Raw genomic sequence first — 17822 nt, forward strand, 5'->3', positions numbered from 1 at the left:
GATATAGAGATCGTGATAGGGATATTATCTATTATTATAGAAACCCGAGTAGGCTAACGAATACAAAACAAATTTAAACAAGACATTAAAAATGTTGCTCAAAATCTTAACTCTTTTAATTATACATTTTGAATGTTTGTAGCCCGCTAAAAAAAAAAAAGATAGAATAGAATAGAATAGAATAGATGTTTATTGCCATTTGCACAGGTACAGGACAGTACAGGTACATTGGAATTTTTGTGCATTTCTCCCTGAGTCAGTTCTACAAATAAGTTAAAAGTAGCCAATGTATAAAATAGGATAGCAATATAAAAAAAGAGTAGAAAAAAAAAGTTGTAGTAACATCTAAAAAAATAAACTGTACAGACGCTATACACTCTATTGAAGCAAAGATATAATACAAAAAATTACAAAGGGAAACACTGTACAATGAAACTAAAATATAAATATGTTTTCTTGTCCCTCAAATTACGTACATCTCTTACATCTGTTATTGCACCTGAGGTTATTGCACACACATTTTCTTACATTATATAATTGCACTGGTTTTTTTTGTTTATAAGGTTAATATTGCACACTTGTATTGCACTGTGAGGTGGTCAGCTGTCCATTTAGTCTGTGAGGTGAAGTACTTCCTTCCCACCTTAATGTCCTGTGCTATAGTCTCACAGCAGCAGGGAAAAAGCTGTTGTGGTAGCGGGCCTTGTGGGTGGAGATGCTCTCTGGCCTGTGGTGTCGCAGGTTATAATGCAGGTGATTGATGCAGGCTTAAAAGGCTTTGTTTGTTGCTATTCAAAAATGATAAGGTGGAGTGTAAGGAAGTTTAAAGGCAGTCAAGTTGCAAAAAAAGTAACAAAAGAAAGCTGCATATTTTGTGAAATCAATATGGCTCATCCGGTACTGTAAAAAAAACCTATACAGTATGAAATTAAGATACAGTTTCAAATATTTATCATTTATCATTCCAATCCAACAATTAAACGGTCTAAGTTAAATATTTTTTTTATCATAATTTGATATTCATAATATGTACAAGGAGAGAAAAGACACAGAAGGCTAACCTGTGTGTTTGTGTGTGTGTGTGTGTGTGTGTGTGTGTGTGTTTGCTTGGTGCATGAACACCTTCTTAGGAGAAGAATGCAAGCACTTAGTTCATTTTTATTGCAATAACTTGTGTTGCTGACAGATATAGGTTCTTTGTCCTGCTACAGGCCAGTCCTTAGAGTGTGATTATGATAAGGGGATATTAACAGGATAAACTGCTGACTTAATATTGTCATTAGAGATCGCTGGATAATCACTTTCTTGTTCTTTCTTTTATTCAATCTTAAACTTTTGTAATTTGTGGAGGGATATCATAGAGGTAGGCTACATGGAACAGTCTATGGGAGACATTGAAAGGTTTTATTTTGAAAGCGTCGTAGAGCAACTGACAGCAGACTGCAACGACCAATCAAATGTTTCTACTGTACATAGCCTACAATTAGCGACGCCTTTTTTTCTAATTAGTTACTGAAGGTGAATGTTAAAATATATGTAAAATGCTAAATCGACTGACGTGATGTTTTATAAGTAGGCTATACGACTTTACCATACGATTATTTCCCCCAAAATACTCTTAGATGTAGCAAAGGGTGGTGAGTCCCATTGAAACATTTGGTGCTTAACTGGAGCTTGTAAGATTATGTTTATGCTGTTTGAAAGTATCATCTCAACATGGAGGAAAGAGGTCGTCAAGCTACTACTGTGCTGACGCGGGCACTCCTACGCCTTAAGTCGCCCTCTGCCGCTCATTGGTCCATTCAGCATCTTCAGCACCACGCAGCTGAACAGCGACACTCAGCCATGCAGCCTTCATCCGAGGAGGATGCCGAGCGGCATACGCTGCCCTACACGGCTACTGTCACACTGTTTATTTGACATTTTTTCTGCCTTATTGCCCTTATATCATTAGTCTATAACAGATGTTGACAGTCGCTTTATTTGCAGCTCATTCTCTACCTCCTCTTCATCAGAAACGACCCGCTTGTGTCGTCTAACCCTGCAGGGGGAAGCCGTTTTTCCCGTCAGAGATGCACCCGTGTTTGGTTGGTTTCTCCGGGTTTCCATCACGTCGAGTCGGTAGGAATGACGGACTGTAACGTCGCCCGTCAAGTTACTAGCAGCAGCATCGTCTCATGTACGACAGTACCGCATCGACGAGTCTCAACGCCCGACCACAGGGTCCCCCTGCCGGCGCCCCGGTGTCCGCCGGTCCCCCGACGCCTCTTATGACATGACAGCTCGGGGAAGGAAGAAGAGGATCAAAGGTTACGGGCTTGGGTCCGAGCAGGAGCGAAGACGGGTCGGATCCTTGAGGAAGGGGCACAAGGAAACCCTGCACTGTTTGAGGATCACACCTGCATCAAAGATTCATGTGATACTTTTTTAATCCATGCAGGTTGTTTTCTCTTGGGAGATGAGAGTGCGGGGTTAGTCCCAGACCAGCGCCCGTGGAGCTGGTGTATGTTGTCCAGGGGGGACACAGGGGGATTGCATCTGGATTATATCATTGGATCCACCTGTCCCCCGCCCTGAAGCCTCTGACTTGGGCCTACAGAGTGGTAGCAACCACCTTTGCCTTACAGTTTACTCTGATGCACGGCCTCATAGTTCTGGTTCTGGTCCAGTCCCGGTCAGCAGCGCTGCTTCACAGGCCCGTAAGGCTTACTTGGCTGCTCCTGACCATCACCTTCACCTGCACCGCCATGGGCTGCATCCAGAGCATAGCCTGTAACAAGTCCCGGATCAAAAGAGAGAACATCGTGGTGTATGACCTGTCAGCCACCATAGACCATTGCTCTACTGTCATCGAGGAGAACTCGCCGATAGTGTTGCGATACAAGACGCCCTATTTTAAAGCCTCCGCGCGGATTGTGATGCCCCCTATCCCGCGCAATGAGACCTGGGTGGTTGGCTGGATCCAGGCGTGTACACAGATGGAATTTTACAACACCTACGGAGACGTCGGCATGTGAGTTCACACCTCTCTCACCTATGTCCCCATAACACCCCTGTGACGTGTGCAGACATAAAAAAAAAGTGCATGCTTGTCCACCCTTGTGCACCACACTGAGCTGCACAAGAGGAGCATTTGTGCACGCAGCAGGTTAACTGTGCTTGTCAGCCTGCTTCATTCAGACGCCCACTGGCAGATTCTGTTCCTGTGACTTTGGCACCTATATGGAAAAACTGCTATTAAGGGAGCTAAACAACAGTTGATACACTCACAGTCAACAGAGACATGTCCTCCCCCTACTCCCCCACACCCCCACATCACACACATTATCTGGAGGGCATATGTGAGGGGGTGTTTAATCCGCCTGGGTTTATAGCAAATGAGTGGGTGTAGGGGTGAGAGGATGGGATAGTGTGGTGTGGCATCAGATTGGGTTTAAAGGCACAACATGGACGAGGGCCACCAGATGACAAAAACTGCTGGGCACAACAAAGAGATGATGATAATCCTCTGCTGACACACTGAACCACTAGATATCATTTTCAGGCGGCTGTTGTGGTCTCACTGTAAGCTTGGAGATAAATTATATAGCCTATCCCGTTAGCCTACTTCTTACACCCTGTTCTTTTAAATGACAATTCATAGATTTTTAAACACATTTTTAAACAATTCTCTATCTAAATTTCAGAAAACATATAGATAATAAAACACTATGACTGTAGGCTCATTTTGTTTGTGTTGACCACTGTAGAAATGTTAAGTATGAATGATTCTTCCATTAACGCCTTTAGTCTATAAATACAAATTGAAAAACACCAGCACCTTTTCTTCAAGATGACCTTCATACAAATGATTCCTTAAAAAGGTTAGTTAAAGATAAGTTTCTGCTGACCAGAACTTTCAGAGCCATGGATACTACACTAGAAGAGTAGTCCAGGGAGTGCTGTAAACTACTTCAAGCTTCAGCTACATTGAAAATACTAGTCGGTTAGATCAATTCATTGTTAATCCATTCATTGTATTTTTTTGGTTGAAAATAAAAAAAAGAATGGCACACAGGTACTCATTGTTCCAGGTCTCATTCTGTCTGTCTAACCTCAGGTCGAGCTGGGAGCTTCCTCAGCTCCGAGAAGGCCTGGTGAGGGCCATCAGTGACTCCGACGGTGTGAGCTACCCCTGGTACGGAAACACAACAGAGACCGTCACCATAGTGGGCCCCACCTCCAAGCCATCCCGCTTCATCGTCAGCATGAATGACAATTTTTACCCCAGTGTCACCTGGGCGGTGCCGGTCAGTGAATCCAACACACCCTTGTTGACGAACATTAAAAGAGACCAGAGCTTCACCACCTGGCTGGTGGCTTTAAACACCACGTCCAGGGAAAAGATCCTGCTTCACACCATCAAGTGGAGGATGAGGGTCGATATCTCTGTGGATCCGTCCCTGCCTCTGGGCTCCAGGGCCAGGCTGGTGGGGCGGGTGCACCAGGACCAGCCGAGGGTGCTGACCCGCATGGAGCCCATCCCTCCTAATGCAATGGGGAGGCCCAACGCCAATGACGCCCAGGTTCTGATGTGGAGGCCAAGGAGAGGGCCTCCACTTGTTGTCATACCACCCAAGTAGAGCAATGAGAGAATCTGTTTGGTGGTTTACTATTTCTGCAGTGCAAACAAAATAATCAGAAGAAAAAAAATGAAGGCTGAGACTTAAACTGTCACTGGCATAAATCTTAGTTGCAGTCTTTGGTGTTGAAAATCTTGAGGTGACAATTGCCTTAATTCCAAAACGCTGCCTTTGACGATCTTGAAAGTTTGTTTGTCGCCACTTCTGGTGCTGATGAGCTGTTTGGCCTTCAACTCAACCCAGCACATCTGAGCAAAACTTTGAAAATCTGCCATTAGTGCTGGGATTTAACACAAACTTGTACTGTAGCTACTCAGGCCCAGAAAAAACAGACCCTGTTTAAGAAGGTTCTTCAGCCTTAATGATGACATAATGCTAGCCTGCTCTGTACTGTACAGTAGAGTGATGTGTAAGAGGCTAACAAAGGAGAGGTAGTAGTATTTATGTGTTAAACAGGACAACACTGCTGCACAGTTTATTTGTAAGGGACAAAGATAAGTTTCATATTAGTGGACATGTTCAAAAATGATATGAGTGTGAGTTTACAAGCATGTGTGCACCTGCTTGTGTGTTTTCTACAATTGAGCCTAAGGGTTGGGTCCTGGCTTGCTGCTTTGTCACACCAGACTGCCTCACATAAACACATATACATGTGGCATTATGCTACAAGGAAGGTAAGTTTTAGGATAACCTAAACACTGAAAGATTGTCAACATACATGCATCCTCAGAGCTACTTTACGTTTTACATATCCCAGAAAATGTAGACACATGGATTTGGTGACATGCACACAGTTTATGCATTTAGAAGAATCTTAAAAGAAGCCCTGCACTGGGATTTTTCTTTTAGAATCACAAATGTCCAGTTCATCAAAGCTGCAGAGCTTCTCCATCCCTGCCTTTTGAAAGCCATGATGCCTGTGTTGATGACAGCCTTTAAAACAATTTTGTCTATACCATGTCCAATGTAACCAGATCTATTGGGTAAAGAAACAAGAATGGTACTGTACAGATCATGAAATTAGTCAGCTTTCATTTGCAAGCAGAGCTTGCAGATTGTAGTAAAAGGGAATTGTATTAATGTGACAAGACTTAAAGAATCAGGTTGTGTGAAGTACAAAAACTTACCTCTTGCAGCATGTAGCCATGCAGATTTTTGGGACTTTATTTGTTGAAGATTTGAGTTGTGTGTCAGTGAAATTTCTGTCTCCCAAACAATACAGTTGAGATGAATTAACTTTTAACACTAGTTACTCTTTTCACTCTAAAACTGCATTTTAACAACACATCAACAAGACAGAGAATGGTTTAAACATATTGTTAACTTGTCATTGTCAACAATGCTAACACCCTCATGTTTGGTTTATTATCCATATATGCTCATATGGATGCATGCTATCAGTTATGAGCACATAAGATAATGCAGATGACACTGATGGGAATCTGCATGTTTGCAGTCTTAAACCAAAGCATTTGACAGTGACATACTGTATATCTTTGGGCAACCTTAAGGTTGGGAAAGGAAAAATGTTAGGATGCTGAGCATACATTTAGGGTAACTGACAAATCCTTATTATTTTCCTGCTCCTTGACTAAATGGCACTGAGTGAAACCCCAAGTTTTAAACAGAACAGATACTTTAAAAGCCTGTGGTGAGACAACAGCTAACATAAGCATTTAAACTTGTATTTTTCAGCCACTTCTTGGCTAACAGTTCCATTATTTGATAAGATTACATTATGGTAGTTACTCGATAAAATTGTAAAGGCCTTAAGTTACTAGCTAATATGTTAGTCAGGGATATACTGCATGGCTCATGCAAATTTAGCTAGGAACTTACTTCAGAAGTAATGTACAAAGAGCTAGGAAATTTCCTAATGCTAGCGTTAGCTGTTGCTCAATGGTAGCTAATGGGTTAAAATAGGTTGTTTGATGCTAAAATATGGCCCCATATCCATTAATTGTAATAGTCTTTCAGTAACCGAACAACCAAGAAGAAATTGTAACAACTTTGTGATAAGGTAACGACTTTTCTAACATTCACATAACTTAAAACTTGGGAGCAGTTCAGTACAACATTATAGCAGCATCTGAGCTACAGGCCCTGAGAGAGACATCAGGGGAAATGGACACTATTTGAATATGGTGAATAGATGGAAATGAAATCTTCCAAAGCTTGAGTATCACAGGTTGCTGTCCATTCATCTACATTGTATAGGACAGAGGCAGACATTTCAGGGGCGGTTGTCTCAAAACCTCAAAATACTAAGTCCAAGTTATCTACGTGGCATGGTATTGATAGAAGTCAAGAAAAGTGTTTTGTTTGTATTTTTGTTGTTGTTGTTGAAGTGATCCTTTAAAGACTGGTGTAGTATTTGGTTTACAGACATGCAGTCTCTCGTGCCATTATGATGTTTGACAAAATGTGTTTTTATGAGGACAAATGAGTGAAATTGAAAACCAGAGTGCAGCTTATAGAATATGAGCATTTCAAAATCATGTTGAATCTGAAAATGTTAATTTTGTATTTTGAGATTGTTCTATATGATGTTTTTCTGTTTGGACACACTCTGAACACATCTGGCCAGTGAAACAGGACGTGCTGAAGTGCTGAGCTGGTCCAGACAAGACAGAGATGAAGAGAGACAGAGGATGCGAACACCTCATCTTACCCATGCTGCTCATTTCTCCTGGTGCAAACCAACGAGCCTTCACACACTCACCTGATCTAGAATGACACAAGAGCTGTGATCAGCTGAAGAAGCGTTGTGCCTCTGTATTGTGCTATAGAGGGAGTACACTCTGGATATTTGAAACATGCATATTGTAGCCATGACACAGGAGCATTTTTGAGGCAGACAGCAGCTGACAATCAAGGGAAACATCCGGAGCAGCACTTTTAACTGGAAAAAAAAATAACTAGAAGATCTATATAAGTCTGTGATTTTATTCAGTGGTTTGGAGCTTTTTTAGGCTGAAACAAAGGGAAAAACTCTTTTTCACGTTGCACAGTTTAAAATAAATTGTCGGCAAAAAAAAAAAAGAATTTATTATTGACCCATGAGGCCACACAGTCTGTCTGTATGAGGACCTCATGTGTGTGTTACAAAAACAGATGTGCCTGAGGAGTGGTGGGTAGAGCAACACACAGCCCCTCATGGGGAGCGAGTCATTTATCCTACTCGTTCTGCTGATTGACTGGAGTTTAATGCAGTTATGGGTTTCAAATGGCTGGGTAATGGTGTTTTACAGTGTCATGATATAAAGACATGAATCCCTGACGTCCTTTCTCTCAGACTGTCTGGCTTTTGCATGCAGTGTTTTTAAACTCATTAAAACAAATGCCAGAAATATCAGTGTGAATTAATTCCTGTTATGTAGTTTGCAGTTCTACAGCGCTGTGCCAAGTACTAAATTAGATTAGAGGTAGACGTGTTGTTGTGCTTCAACGTATTCAAGAATCAGATGTAGGGGGATAAAATGTTGAAAGAATGACAGGTTGCTAGGACAGTTCATGAATTAGAAATGATTAGGAGAAGAATATGTTACTGCAGTCTGAGTTGAGTTTCTCAGCAAGCTAGGGCCCTTTGATTTTACAAGGTCTGACAGGACATACACAATAAACGCAACACAAAAACACATTCAGAAAGTTTTTTTTCCTTTTATAAAATATTCAAATATTGGATATTAAAACAATTAAGTTCTTAATTATACCCGCTTTATCACCAAAACCTCTGCTCTAAAGGAAAAACATTAGTAATCACACAATGCAAGGATTCTTTCTATATGAGAAATGCCTGACGGATGTCTCTTGTAATCAGAATCTAGAAATCAGAATCAGCCCGATCAGATTTCGCTGGGCCATATTCAATTGTTTAATTATTTTATCAAAAAATTTAAATTATTTATTTCTTCATGAGACCCTAACATAATGAGTTGGATGATTAACACCAATGGCTTTGAAAATGTGTTATTTCCTAATGAATGAATAAATAAGTCACAAGGACAATTCATTTGGATTTAAAGATGAAATGGTGCCATTATTTACACCCAAGAGTAACATAATTTCAAGTTTTACTAAAAACTTTTGACCATGTAATGAAAATTTAAAACAAAACAAAAAAAATATGTTCCAAATGAACCCCTGGAAAAGTAGAGAGCAGTATTTCTGACTTGAAGTAACATTTTCCTTTAAACCCAGATTAGTTTTAATCATAAAACCAGATACAGAGACCAGACTCATTCAGTAAAACATATCTGTCACTGAGACACACACTTATCAAAGACGTCCAAGTGATTATATGTTGCCTGGCAACAGAACACATTTCCAAAAATAGCTGAAACAAATGCAACATCAGAGCCATCATTAAGGGCACAATACCTTATGGTCATTATGAATTCTATATAACCAGACTGAAGGCTCCTGGTGAATTGAGTTTTGACTTCCAGGCAGAGATTAATCTTAAGAAGAGTACAAATCTTCCCTCTTCAGCATGGTCTTGATCGTGTAATGTTCACAGCTTTAGAGTATGAAATGGATTGAAGGGCTCATTACTGAGAGGAACAATTGTGCTTTCAGAGCTCAGAGTGGAACAAGAAAGACTCAGACCCATAAATACTGCAACTCTAAGGTGAACTAGCCAACAGTGTGGGCATATTTCCCCCACTTTTTCCCATTTTTAAATAACATGTCCTGCCTGTCTGCCTCTTTTGTCCACTACAGTACAGGTATGATTGATGTGGCATTTACAATGGCAGTCAATTGGGTTCTGAAAAAAACAAAAAAAACAATCAGTAGGTCCCGACCAGAAAACCACTCCAGATCTGGAGCTGTGGCAGCTAGGATTATCTCAATGGCTGCAATTATAGGAAAATGAGAAACACAATCCTATTGCCACAGTTTTCTTTTCTCATTGGTTACCCTTCTTAACGGAGGCACTATTGGTGTGTGAGACCAATCACAGCACTAATCTTGCTTATTTCATTAGCCTTCTTTTTCATTCTCCCTGTTAACAGTCTGCTTACCTCCTCTCCTCCTACTCCCCTGCTCTCTGTTAGTAATCAAAGTATACAATAAAGACCTTTCCCCTTCTTTCTCTCCAGTTCTCTGTCCTCCTTTCCCCTCCACGTCTTGACGCCTCATCAGGACCTCCTCCTGCTGCTGTAGTGTAAGCTGTGAAAGTCCTACGCCCTGCTGGGGTTGGAGGACGGCTTGAATTCGTAGCCGTACAGGAAAGTGGCCATGATAACGAAAATGGCCCCCAGGAAGAACATGCTGTGGAAGACAGAAGACAAAACGGTCAGGTAAAGAAATAATGATTATGCGACAGAAATACCAAACATTCAGAAAAGAGTGAGAGACGTAAGGTCTTATTTATTTCTACCCGGAAGGGTCGAAGTCCTGAAGCAAAAAGTATGATATCAGTGTTGACAGGATGATGGAGAGCGACGTAGCAAAGCCCTTGAGGATGTTGTCTGCATACTTGATGACCGCTGCAATGACCAGACCCCCAAGCGCCTGGAGAAACAACAAACACACAGACACAGATGGACTGAGGCATGACCTGTACTGGCCCACAGAGAGTTTGCTCCAAGAAATAAAAAGCCTGTGCTGTGAGAACTGATTATGTATTGAACATTTTTGATGGGAAACGTGTTGAATCTGTAGAGTGGGCGTTACCTGCAGTGCAACAACAGTCCAGGTGATTGTGTTGTATCCCTGGAACATTCCTGACTCCCTCACCCTCTCGCCATCGTAGGCCAGCATCCCAAAGAGTCCAAACACCAGGCCGAACATACCTGGAAAAATACACCGAAGTAAATGACTGAGCAGAAACTTGGATAAATGTTGCCCCAAAGGTTGTTTCTCTTTTAATATAGGTATGAAATTAAATCAAAAGAACTAAAGAAGGGAAACACATTTGTCAGGGGTTATTCAAAATAAAGTCAAGATTAGTCCTTCCAAAACTTTAAAGAAAATGTAGCAAAGTACAGAGACAAAAAGAAAGCGATAATTTTGAGGGGGGTGGAGACAAGCCCAAAAGTGCTGACAATAAGGAAACTAGCATGTTGATATTCACCAGGAAAGTTTTTTGCATGTTTATATTCTACAATTTGTTATTGCTTTAGTCCTGAAATAGTTAAACAAATTACCATCAAACCCTAATTTAAGGTTTACACATCTACATATTAATAAATAATGAAAAAAAACATGAATTTATGAATTTTAAACATGCTGAAAGTTGGATTCTTTTGTTACTTTTTGGGCGAAGCTAGTTGTTTCCAGAGCACTTTTCTGGCTCAAGCTTCATATTAATGATGTGAGATGTATCAACAGGGCTTTTCAGATTTTGTTATTGCAAAAGCGCCTTAACTAAGCTCAGCCATTATTTAGTCTATTTTGCATTCATACTGATTCTGCAATGGCGTGATATCTTGTTCCCAGTCTAATTCACCCTGCGTTTCGGCGTTGCGGAGCGAGGCACAGCGGGAGCTCCACATAAACACAGAGTCACACACAGCACTGTGTCCCCCGCTGTTGGTTCAGCTGATCCACTTCGTCCCTCCATTACGCCTCTATAACCTTCTTGAAGGTAAAACACCACATGGACCTAAATATGGTGCATTGAAACAGCAGTCTGAAAAGGACTAAAGTTAGCATCAAAATTGAGTAAATAAGATGTTTGTTTTTTTTTTCTTTTAGAAAAATAAAACTATTCCTTATTTGTCTTGCCAAGATGCATACTAAATACTTTGCATTTTCTTAAATTTTCCCTAGTATTATTTTCAGTTTTCATTGTGACTTTGCACTCATTTTAAATCTTGTGGAAAATGCTCACTACATATCTGAGCCCAAAGTGACATCTCCAGATTGTTTCTTTTGTCATATCAACAGCCCAAAAATGTTTAAGAATTAAATCAAATTGAGATATAGCATGTATACTCCAACAGAAATATTTTTAAATTCTTGGTCAATAAATCCATAATTTTTCCAGTATTTCCTCAGTTCCCTCATTTCACATTACTTGTCTCCACATTTACTTCTCAACTCCTATTTGCAGATCTCCAGAATATAATGCAGGTGAAAAAGCTACAATCTCACATCGGGAATCACAGAAGACGCATGGCTCAAATGTCCAGGGTAAAAATAAACTAGACAGGAACATTCATCTCTGCTGAAACATGTCAGAGGTAAAAGCCCAGCTGGCTCTCTAAGGAGAAAACTGTGCACACAGACATACTGTTAGTTTACCTCAGAAACATGGAGGTAGAGCCTTTTTCATCTGTTTTCAATGAAACTCTAAAGAGGGTTTCTTTGAGAGTTGATGTGCTTTTATAAAATTCTGTAAACTTGAACTTTACTTTGCAGTGTATTGAATCAAACTATTAGTTTAAATTGTGCCGTGTTTAAGCCCGATTGATTAATGATTGATTGATTGGATTGACTGGGACTGACCGAGCTGGATGTTGCGAACCCAGACGCTCTGTTTGCTCTCCTTGAGGATCTTCTCGAAGTAGACCCCAGCGAACCCACTGGAGCAGCACGCCACCAGCACAGCTCCCACACCCACAACCTGGGAGCCTGCAGAGAGGGCCTCCTTCTCTGGGGCCTTTTCAGACTCTGAGGGCCACTGCAAACACAAGAGAAACACTAGGATTACAACAAACCTCCACCTTTTAAATGAACCCTTGATCTTAACTGCAGTAAAAGAACAATCACTTGCGAGAACTTAAGTTAAATAACAAAACAAAAAACAACAGTTTTTGGTCATAAATGAAGCCCATTGGTTTAAAAAGAGAACAACACTAAGCTGTTACTGGTTACATGTGTCTTTTAAGAGATGATTTAACCAACGGCCTCGCAAAGAAATGGACTATGGACTAGCACATAACCCAGAATGACAACTTGTTTTTACAAATCAAACAAATGTAACACCATGTGAGGATCAGGGACATTTTTCACCATGAAAAAAAAGGGATGTCTTCTTTTTGGACAATGGCCTTTCAATCATAATGAAACCCTGTTAAATTAGCCTAAACTCTCCTCTTTCATCCTGACCCCGTGAAGACATGACCAGGTAAAGTATTTGAAGCTCTTGTAGAAGTTACCGGACAGAGTAACCCTGATGGGTTTAATACCCCCACTTGGTATCTCATTTCGGGAGACTGCAATGAATAATTGTCTGTATACAAGTATACAACAATACTACAATCATGTTCTTAGTATGACATGAACTCTCTCTCTCATGGTTAACAGAGAAAGTCTCTGAATCCAGAATACTGGATCCATGAAATTCATACAGAGGCATCTGCACATGTTTTCCGAGCAGTAAAAATGCTGCAGAGAGAGTTCATGTGCTATGTGCTGCAGTAAGCAGGAAAATGAGACTTAATGCAAAAAATAACAACAACAAAGGAACAAAAAAAGTGATGATCTCTGGTTGTGCACAGTAAGAACAAATGAAAAGTATTGAAGCTGCACTTTTCCTTGGATAGAGACAAAAATAACAGAACAAGTTAGAAAAAAAAATCCTGAAAGAAATTGGAACATGATTATATTTGTTTTCACCTCTATGTGTATATATATATTTTTTAATGCTAAACAGGCCAATTATTTTTTTTAGCAGATTCATGCTGGGTTTTCAGCTGGTTTACTTGTTAGTGGGTGATACTGTTTGCAAACACAACAGCTGCTGTGGATTTGTGTGATACATCCTTTTTTTGTTTTGTCACCATCATATTCCTGGTTACACTGTTGAAGAGTAAACATTTGCACCGGTCTGATCCTGTAGGTTTATCAAGGTGTTTCTTCATGTTCCCCACCCTCATTGTGCTTCTGTCTGAGACTTTATTGTGCTTCTGTCTGAGACTTCTGTCCACCCCCTCCTCCTCCTCCTCCTCCTCGAGAGGAGGAGGAGGAGGAGGAGGAGGAGGAAGCAACATCACAACTGTCAACACTTCATCCTTTATTAGCACATCCTGTTGAACCACTGGCAGACAGTATTTATTTAGGGTTGTGGCAACGTCTATCTCCATTCTTGCCTTTTTGTAGACTGCACTCTGCTTGGCCTGACTGCTGATCTGTTTATTCTGTTATCTCCCCGAATTCCCGCCTTAGGTTTGTCTATGAAAGTAATTCATACAGATATTTTTTTAAATGTGCTATATAAATAAAGTGGTTATTATTATGATTGTGATTATGTCAGTACCTATTTCACAGAAGCTAAAGGCAGGGTTTGTAATTTTCTCCAGATACACATCATAAGATTTTGGTTAAAATAGTCTTTAGGTCCGGGCAGACATTAATAACTCATGTGATCTGAAAAACGAACAAAGAAAATTTCATCTGTAGCAGTTGTAAGCATGTAAAAACTTTGATCAATGTCTGCCACGAGGTCCCAATCTGATGAACCAATCACGCCTCTCTGTCTCCCTGCTCATTCTCTACCCCATGCATGCACGAGCCCACACTCTGAGCGCACACTAAGGTCCGCTTCTGGACCAACAGCGCCTGTGCATGTAAGTGAGGGGCGTGGCTTTTGAAGGAGAACAGACGGGAGGGGAGGTGGGTGCAGACACAGCACTGAGGGAATGCTACTTTCCAAATCATGCTAGTTTTTTTAAATGACCAACCCTGCCTTTAATCACAAAGAATTGTTCTGTTAGAAAGGCTTCAGAGATGCTGAAAGTGCTGCAAGGACAGAACTGTTGGTTCAACCGCACATCTACTATGCTCTATTAAAACATACATATGCTAATCTAAAATACAAAGTCAACAAGTGATTTATTTTGATCAAAGAGTGCAATACTAAAAGCTTAAGATCGGTAAAATCAGGGCTTGCTGTTTAATCGGAAATATTACTATATTGCACTTTTATTTAATATTGTATTTCTACCTATTGTGTTGTATCATGGCCCCGCAGAAACAAAATTGAATTTCACTTAAGGTTGAAATGACAATAAGGAAACCTGAAATTTGAATGATCCTGTTCATACAGATGTCTATGCAGGCTTTAGCCTCTATATTTCCATTGAATTATGATTTAAAAACAAAATGTTAATTCTGTCAGATTATGAGGCTTGTAAAAAAAAAAAAAGCCTAAACTATTTTAATAATGTGTTGCTATGAAGATATCAGAAAATGTGGTACCACAAAAAACTCATGGCTTCACAAGCATTGAGAGTACTTTGGGCAGCTGAGACTGTGTCTCTTTATAGAGGATATAAACTATACGATGAAATCATCAATTCAAAGCAGCTACTCCCAAGAACAATAACTGGCTCTATGTTTCTACTATCTTCTATTTCTAAAGATGGAGAAGAGAACCACGTGATTTCCATCACCACAAGTTATGAAAATACATGAAGCTGTACTGCACCTGCACAAGAGCCACTCCGGCCATAAGAATAAGTAATGAGAGCCACTGATAGATGCCCAGTCTGCGGCCCAGCATGGACACAGAGAACAGCGCTGTGGTCAGGATCTTTAGCTGGTATGTCACCTGATGGAGAAAAAGTGTCAGGAGTTACATAATCCATGAACAAATGACCAAATGGGTCAACAAGACAGATAAGCTCCTTTGTGTTAAACACTCAGTCATGTTTTGAATCATTCAGGTTTGGATGATCTCCTCTTAGATCTTCTGTACCTGGTAGGTGGCTGCATCCAGGTTGGACAGTGCAACATACAGCAGGTTGTTCTGAAGGGTGTAGATCCCTGAGGGGATGGCCAGCTTCAGTGTTTCTATAGGTTTATGGGCAATTTCCTGACGGAGGACACTGTTGAGAGCTCGCACACTGTACTCTGAGAAGTGAAAAATAGGACAGGAGCAACCTGAATAAACTGATCGAACCCATTTAGAGACTGAGTAGAAATTCAAACCACTGCATATTGTGTTTATTTATTCAGGTAGGTTTGAAACCACGTGTCCAAAGCAATGGCAAGTAATAGAAGCTGACGCTATCCTTCTGATACTAAATAAAACATGTTTCGATTCAAATGTTGATTTAGTCTTTTTTTCTAAATATGTTAGGAAAAAAACTCACATCCAACACATCTGTATTATTTGTTTAAAACAATCCTACACCATAACTGCCATGACTCATCACATTTAAAGCGATACTTCACCCGTTGAAACATGAATCTGTATTGACATTGGGTCATATATGCAGAAGAGATGTGAAATAAATGTTGAAGTTGGTGTCTTCTTGGCTGTGAAAAAGCCGAAAGTGTCTTTTTGGCTCATGTGGATGAAAGACACCAAATCCCAGAATGCACAGCACCGCAGGCCACTCCCACTAAGGTCCTCGATTTCAGAATCAGAAATACTTTATGAATCCCAGAGGGAAATTCGATTGATACAGTTTCTCCAAAATATAGTATAAGCAGTAGAAATATAGTAATAAAAACATTTACAGACATATTTACTTCAACACATGAAGTCATTTCCTCAACAGATTTAGAGATTTCTTCCAGAATTGATCTTGGAAATTCCTGTCAGAAAACAGACTCTATGTCTGTGTCCATAGGGAAACAGTGAGAGCACCGACACTACCAGTCCGCCCCAGATCGGCGGCGGCAATATAGCTGCGAGACGGTTGCTGCCAACAGGACGGTGTTGTGTCGCAGCAAGCTTCCGGTGGCTGGGCTCGTGGCGGCCAAGACCAGCCGGTCGGCAGCAGCCGTCTCTCCGCTATATTTATAATTTTTCGCCATTATCAGCTTTCTCCATAGAGCCTGTTAGCATAGCTTCCAAGCAATATGACGGCCGTTAAGTTTCGATTCTGGGAGTGAGTTCCCACCCACCGATCTGTGATTGGTCTGTAGCTTCAGTGGTCGAAAATAACCGCAACAGCTTCCAGTGACGCAAAAATCGTCATTTTGCGTCACTGGAAGCTCCTTTTCAGACTTAGAAATACAAAGATTTCCCATCTCAGGGGAAAATGAGGGCGTGATGCACGACCATTCAAAAATACTACCAGGTTACTAATGATACAAAGCTTAACGCAAATGGGTGAAGTATCCCTTTAACATTGGTTGGTCTCTTCAAATCATATCTATGTTTCGATAAGGACTATAATTTTATTGGGAGTTTAAACGATGATTCAGTTCTTCTGATTACAACACTAAGCCTTCAATGTGAGGCTCTGCAGCTTTGAGCCACATGTGCATCGCGTCAATGTGCACTCACTGTGCTCTTTGAAGACGAGCAGCACGCAGGTGAAGATCTTCATGACCTCGGCCACCACCACAGCTGAGGAGGCGAGGTACCGCGGGCCCTCGGCCTGCAGGGTGCGGGAGTACCGCATGGTGAGCACCAGGGAGGTGGTCTGGAACACCAGCACGCCCAGGGAGAGGTACTTCAGCCGGGACGACGCCATGACCACTCACCTGCTGGAAGCTACAGGTGAAGGTAGAGCTACAGGAAAGGAAAAAAATACGAAATTGCATTTACAATAAGTGTAGGTGCTGTTGTGATATAATAAAGGAGGTTAATACAGATTCAACAAAAAGAGTTTTATACTCACAAAACAAACACTGCTCTCCTTTCTAACCTGTGAAACCAACTCTTCAGAAAGTAAAACCTTTAAGACTGAAACCCCCCCCTCAGTCTTCTCTGTTATCCACAGTTCTCTCTTCTTCTCTCTCTCAGACACTCGGACCAGGTACTGGGGGCTCAACCCAGCTGTCAAAACAGGACCACTTCAAATCCTGGCGTCCATTGACCCTCTCTGGATCTCAACCATCCGCTCATATCGTCAGATTATCTTCTCACGGTTTCCACTCCGGCTGCCCCATCACTTAGTGTCATTACGGGTTGATTTACCGTTAGAAATGAAAGAAAGGAAAAGAAAAAAGTCTACCAAGTGGAAACAAATGCATGCACGAAAAAGATCCTGGTTGACTTCCGTGTACATGCTTTCTTCCTCGTCCCTGCGTCAAGGCTTCCGGTGCTAACCAGCGCCCCCTGCTGATCTGACGACAAACTGTGAAAACCTTACACCCAGTACCCTATAAAAAGATTATATTCTCTATATTATAAGGCTCTGGTTACACCTACATGAATGGCAGTAAATGGAAAAGATAAGGGATGTTATATAATATAATACGATTTTAAAGTACTGTTTAACGGCCCCAAACCAATAACCATGTGACGTAAACATATAAATGAGGACTTTTCTGAACAGGGATCAGCATCAT

General features: G+C 40.9%; 2 protein-coding genes across 2 annotated transcripts; one reads left to right on the top strand and one right to left on the bottom strand.

The window, feature by feature from the left end:
• The first annotated feature begins 224 nt into the window (after positions 1–224).
• Positions 225–7697, top strand: fam78bb (family with sequence similarity 78 member Bb). Its single transcript, XM_020632120.3, has 2 exons — positions 225–3013; positions 4100–7697. The coding sequence occupies exons 1-2, from the start codon at positions 2637–2639 to the stop codon at positions 4620–4622; spliced, it is 900 nt and encodes a 299-aa protein (XP_020487776.1). The 5' UTR covers positions 225–2636; the 3' UTR covers positions 4623–7697.
• Positions 7698–8266: 569 nt separating this feature from the next.
• On the bottom strand, positions 8267–17562 carry slc35a3a (solute carrier family 35 member A3a). Its single transcript, XM_020632119.3, has 8 exons — positions 17150–17562; positions 16813–17040; positions 15271–15425; positions 15001–15123; positions 12078–12252; positions 10302–10420; positions 10006–10139; positions 8267–9896 (listed from the first exon to the last, which is right to left on the bottom strand). Exons 2-8 carry the CDS (start codon positions 17000–17002, stop codon positions 9806–9808), a joined length of 987 nt encoding a protein of 328 aa, XP_020487775.1. The 5' UTR covers positions 17003–17040; positions 17150–17562; the 3' UTR covers positions 8267–9805.
• Positions 17563–17822: the final 260 nt, after the last annotated feature.

This window comes from Labrus bergylta, chromosome 6 (assembly GCF_963930695.1).
Source record: "Labrus bergylta chromosome 6, fLabBer1.1, whole genome shotgun sequence".
In the NCBI taxonomy this organism is placed as follows: Eukaryota; Metazoa; Chordata; class Actinopteri; order Labriformes; family Labridae; genus Labrus; species Labrus bergylta.

Coding starts and splice junctions, on each gene's coding strand:
- fam78bb (XM_020632120.3), top strand. CDS start 2,637: ATGCACGGCCTCATAGTTCTGGTTCTGGTCCAGTCCCGGTCAGCAGCG. Junction 3,014..4,099: donor ACCTACGGAGACGTCGGCAT/GTGAGTTCACAC, acceptor GTCTAACCTCAG/GTCGAGCTGGGAGCTTCCTC.
- slc35a3a (XM_020632119.3), bottom strand. CDS start 17,002: ATGGCGTCGTCCCGGCTGAAGTACCTCTCCCTGGGCGTGCTGGTGTTC. Junction 15,124..15,270: donor TGGATGCAGCCACCTACCAG/GTACAGAAGATC, acceptor TTTCTCCATCAG/GTGACATACCAGCTAAAGAT. Junction 10,421..12,077: donor GGTTCGCAACATCCAGCTCG/GTCAGTCCCAGT, acceptor GTATTTTTCCAG/GTATGTTCGGCCTGGTGTTT.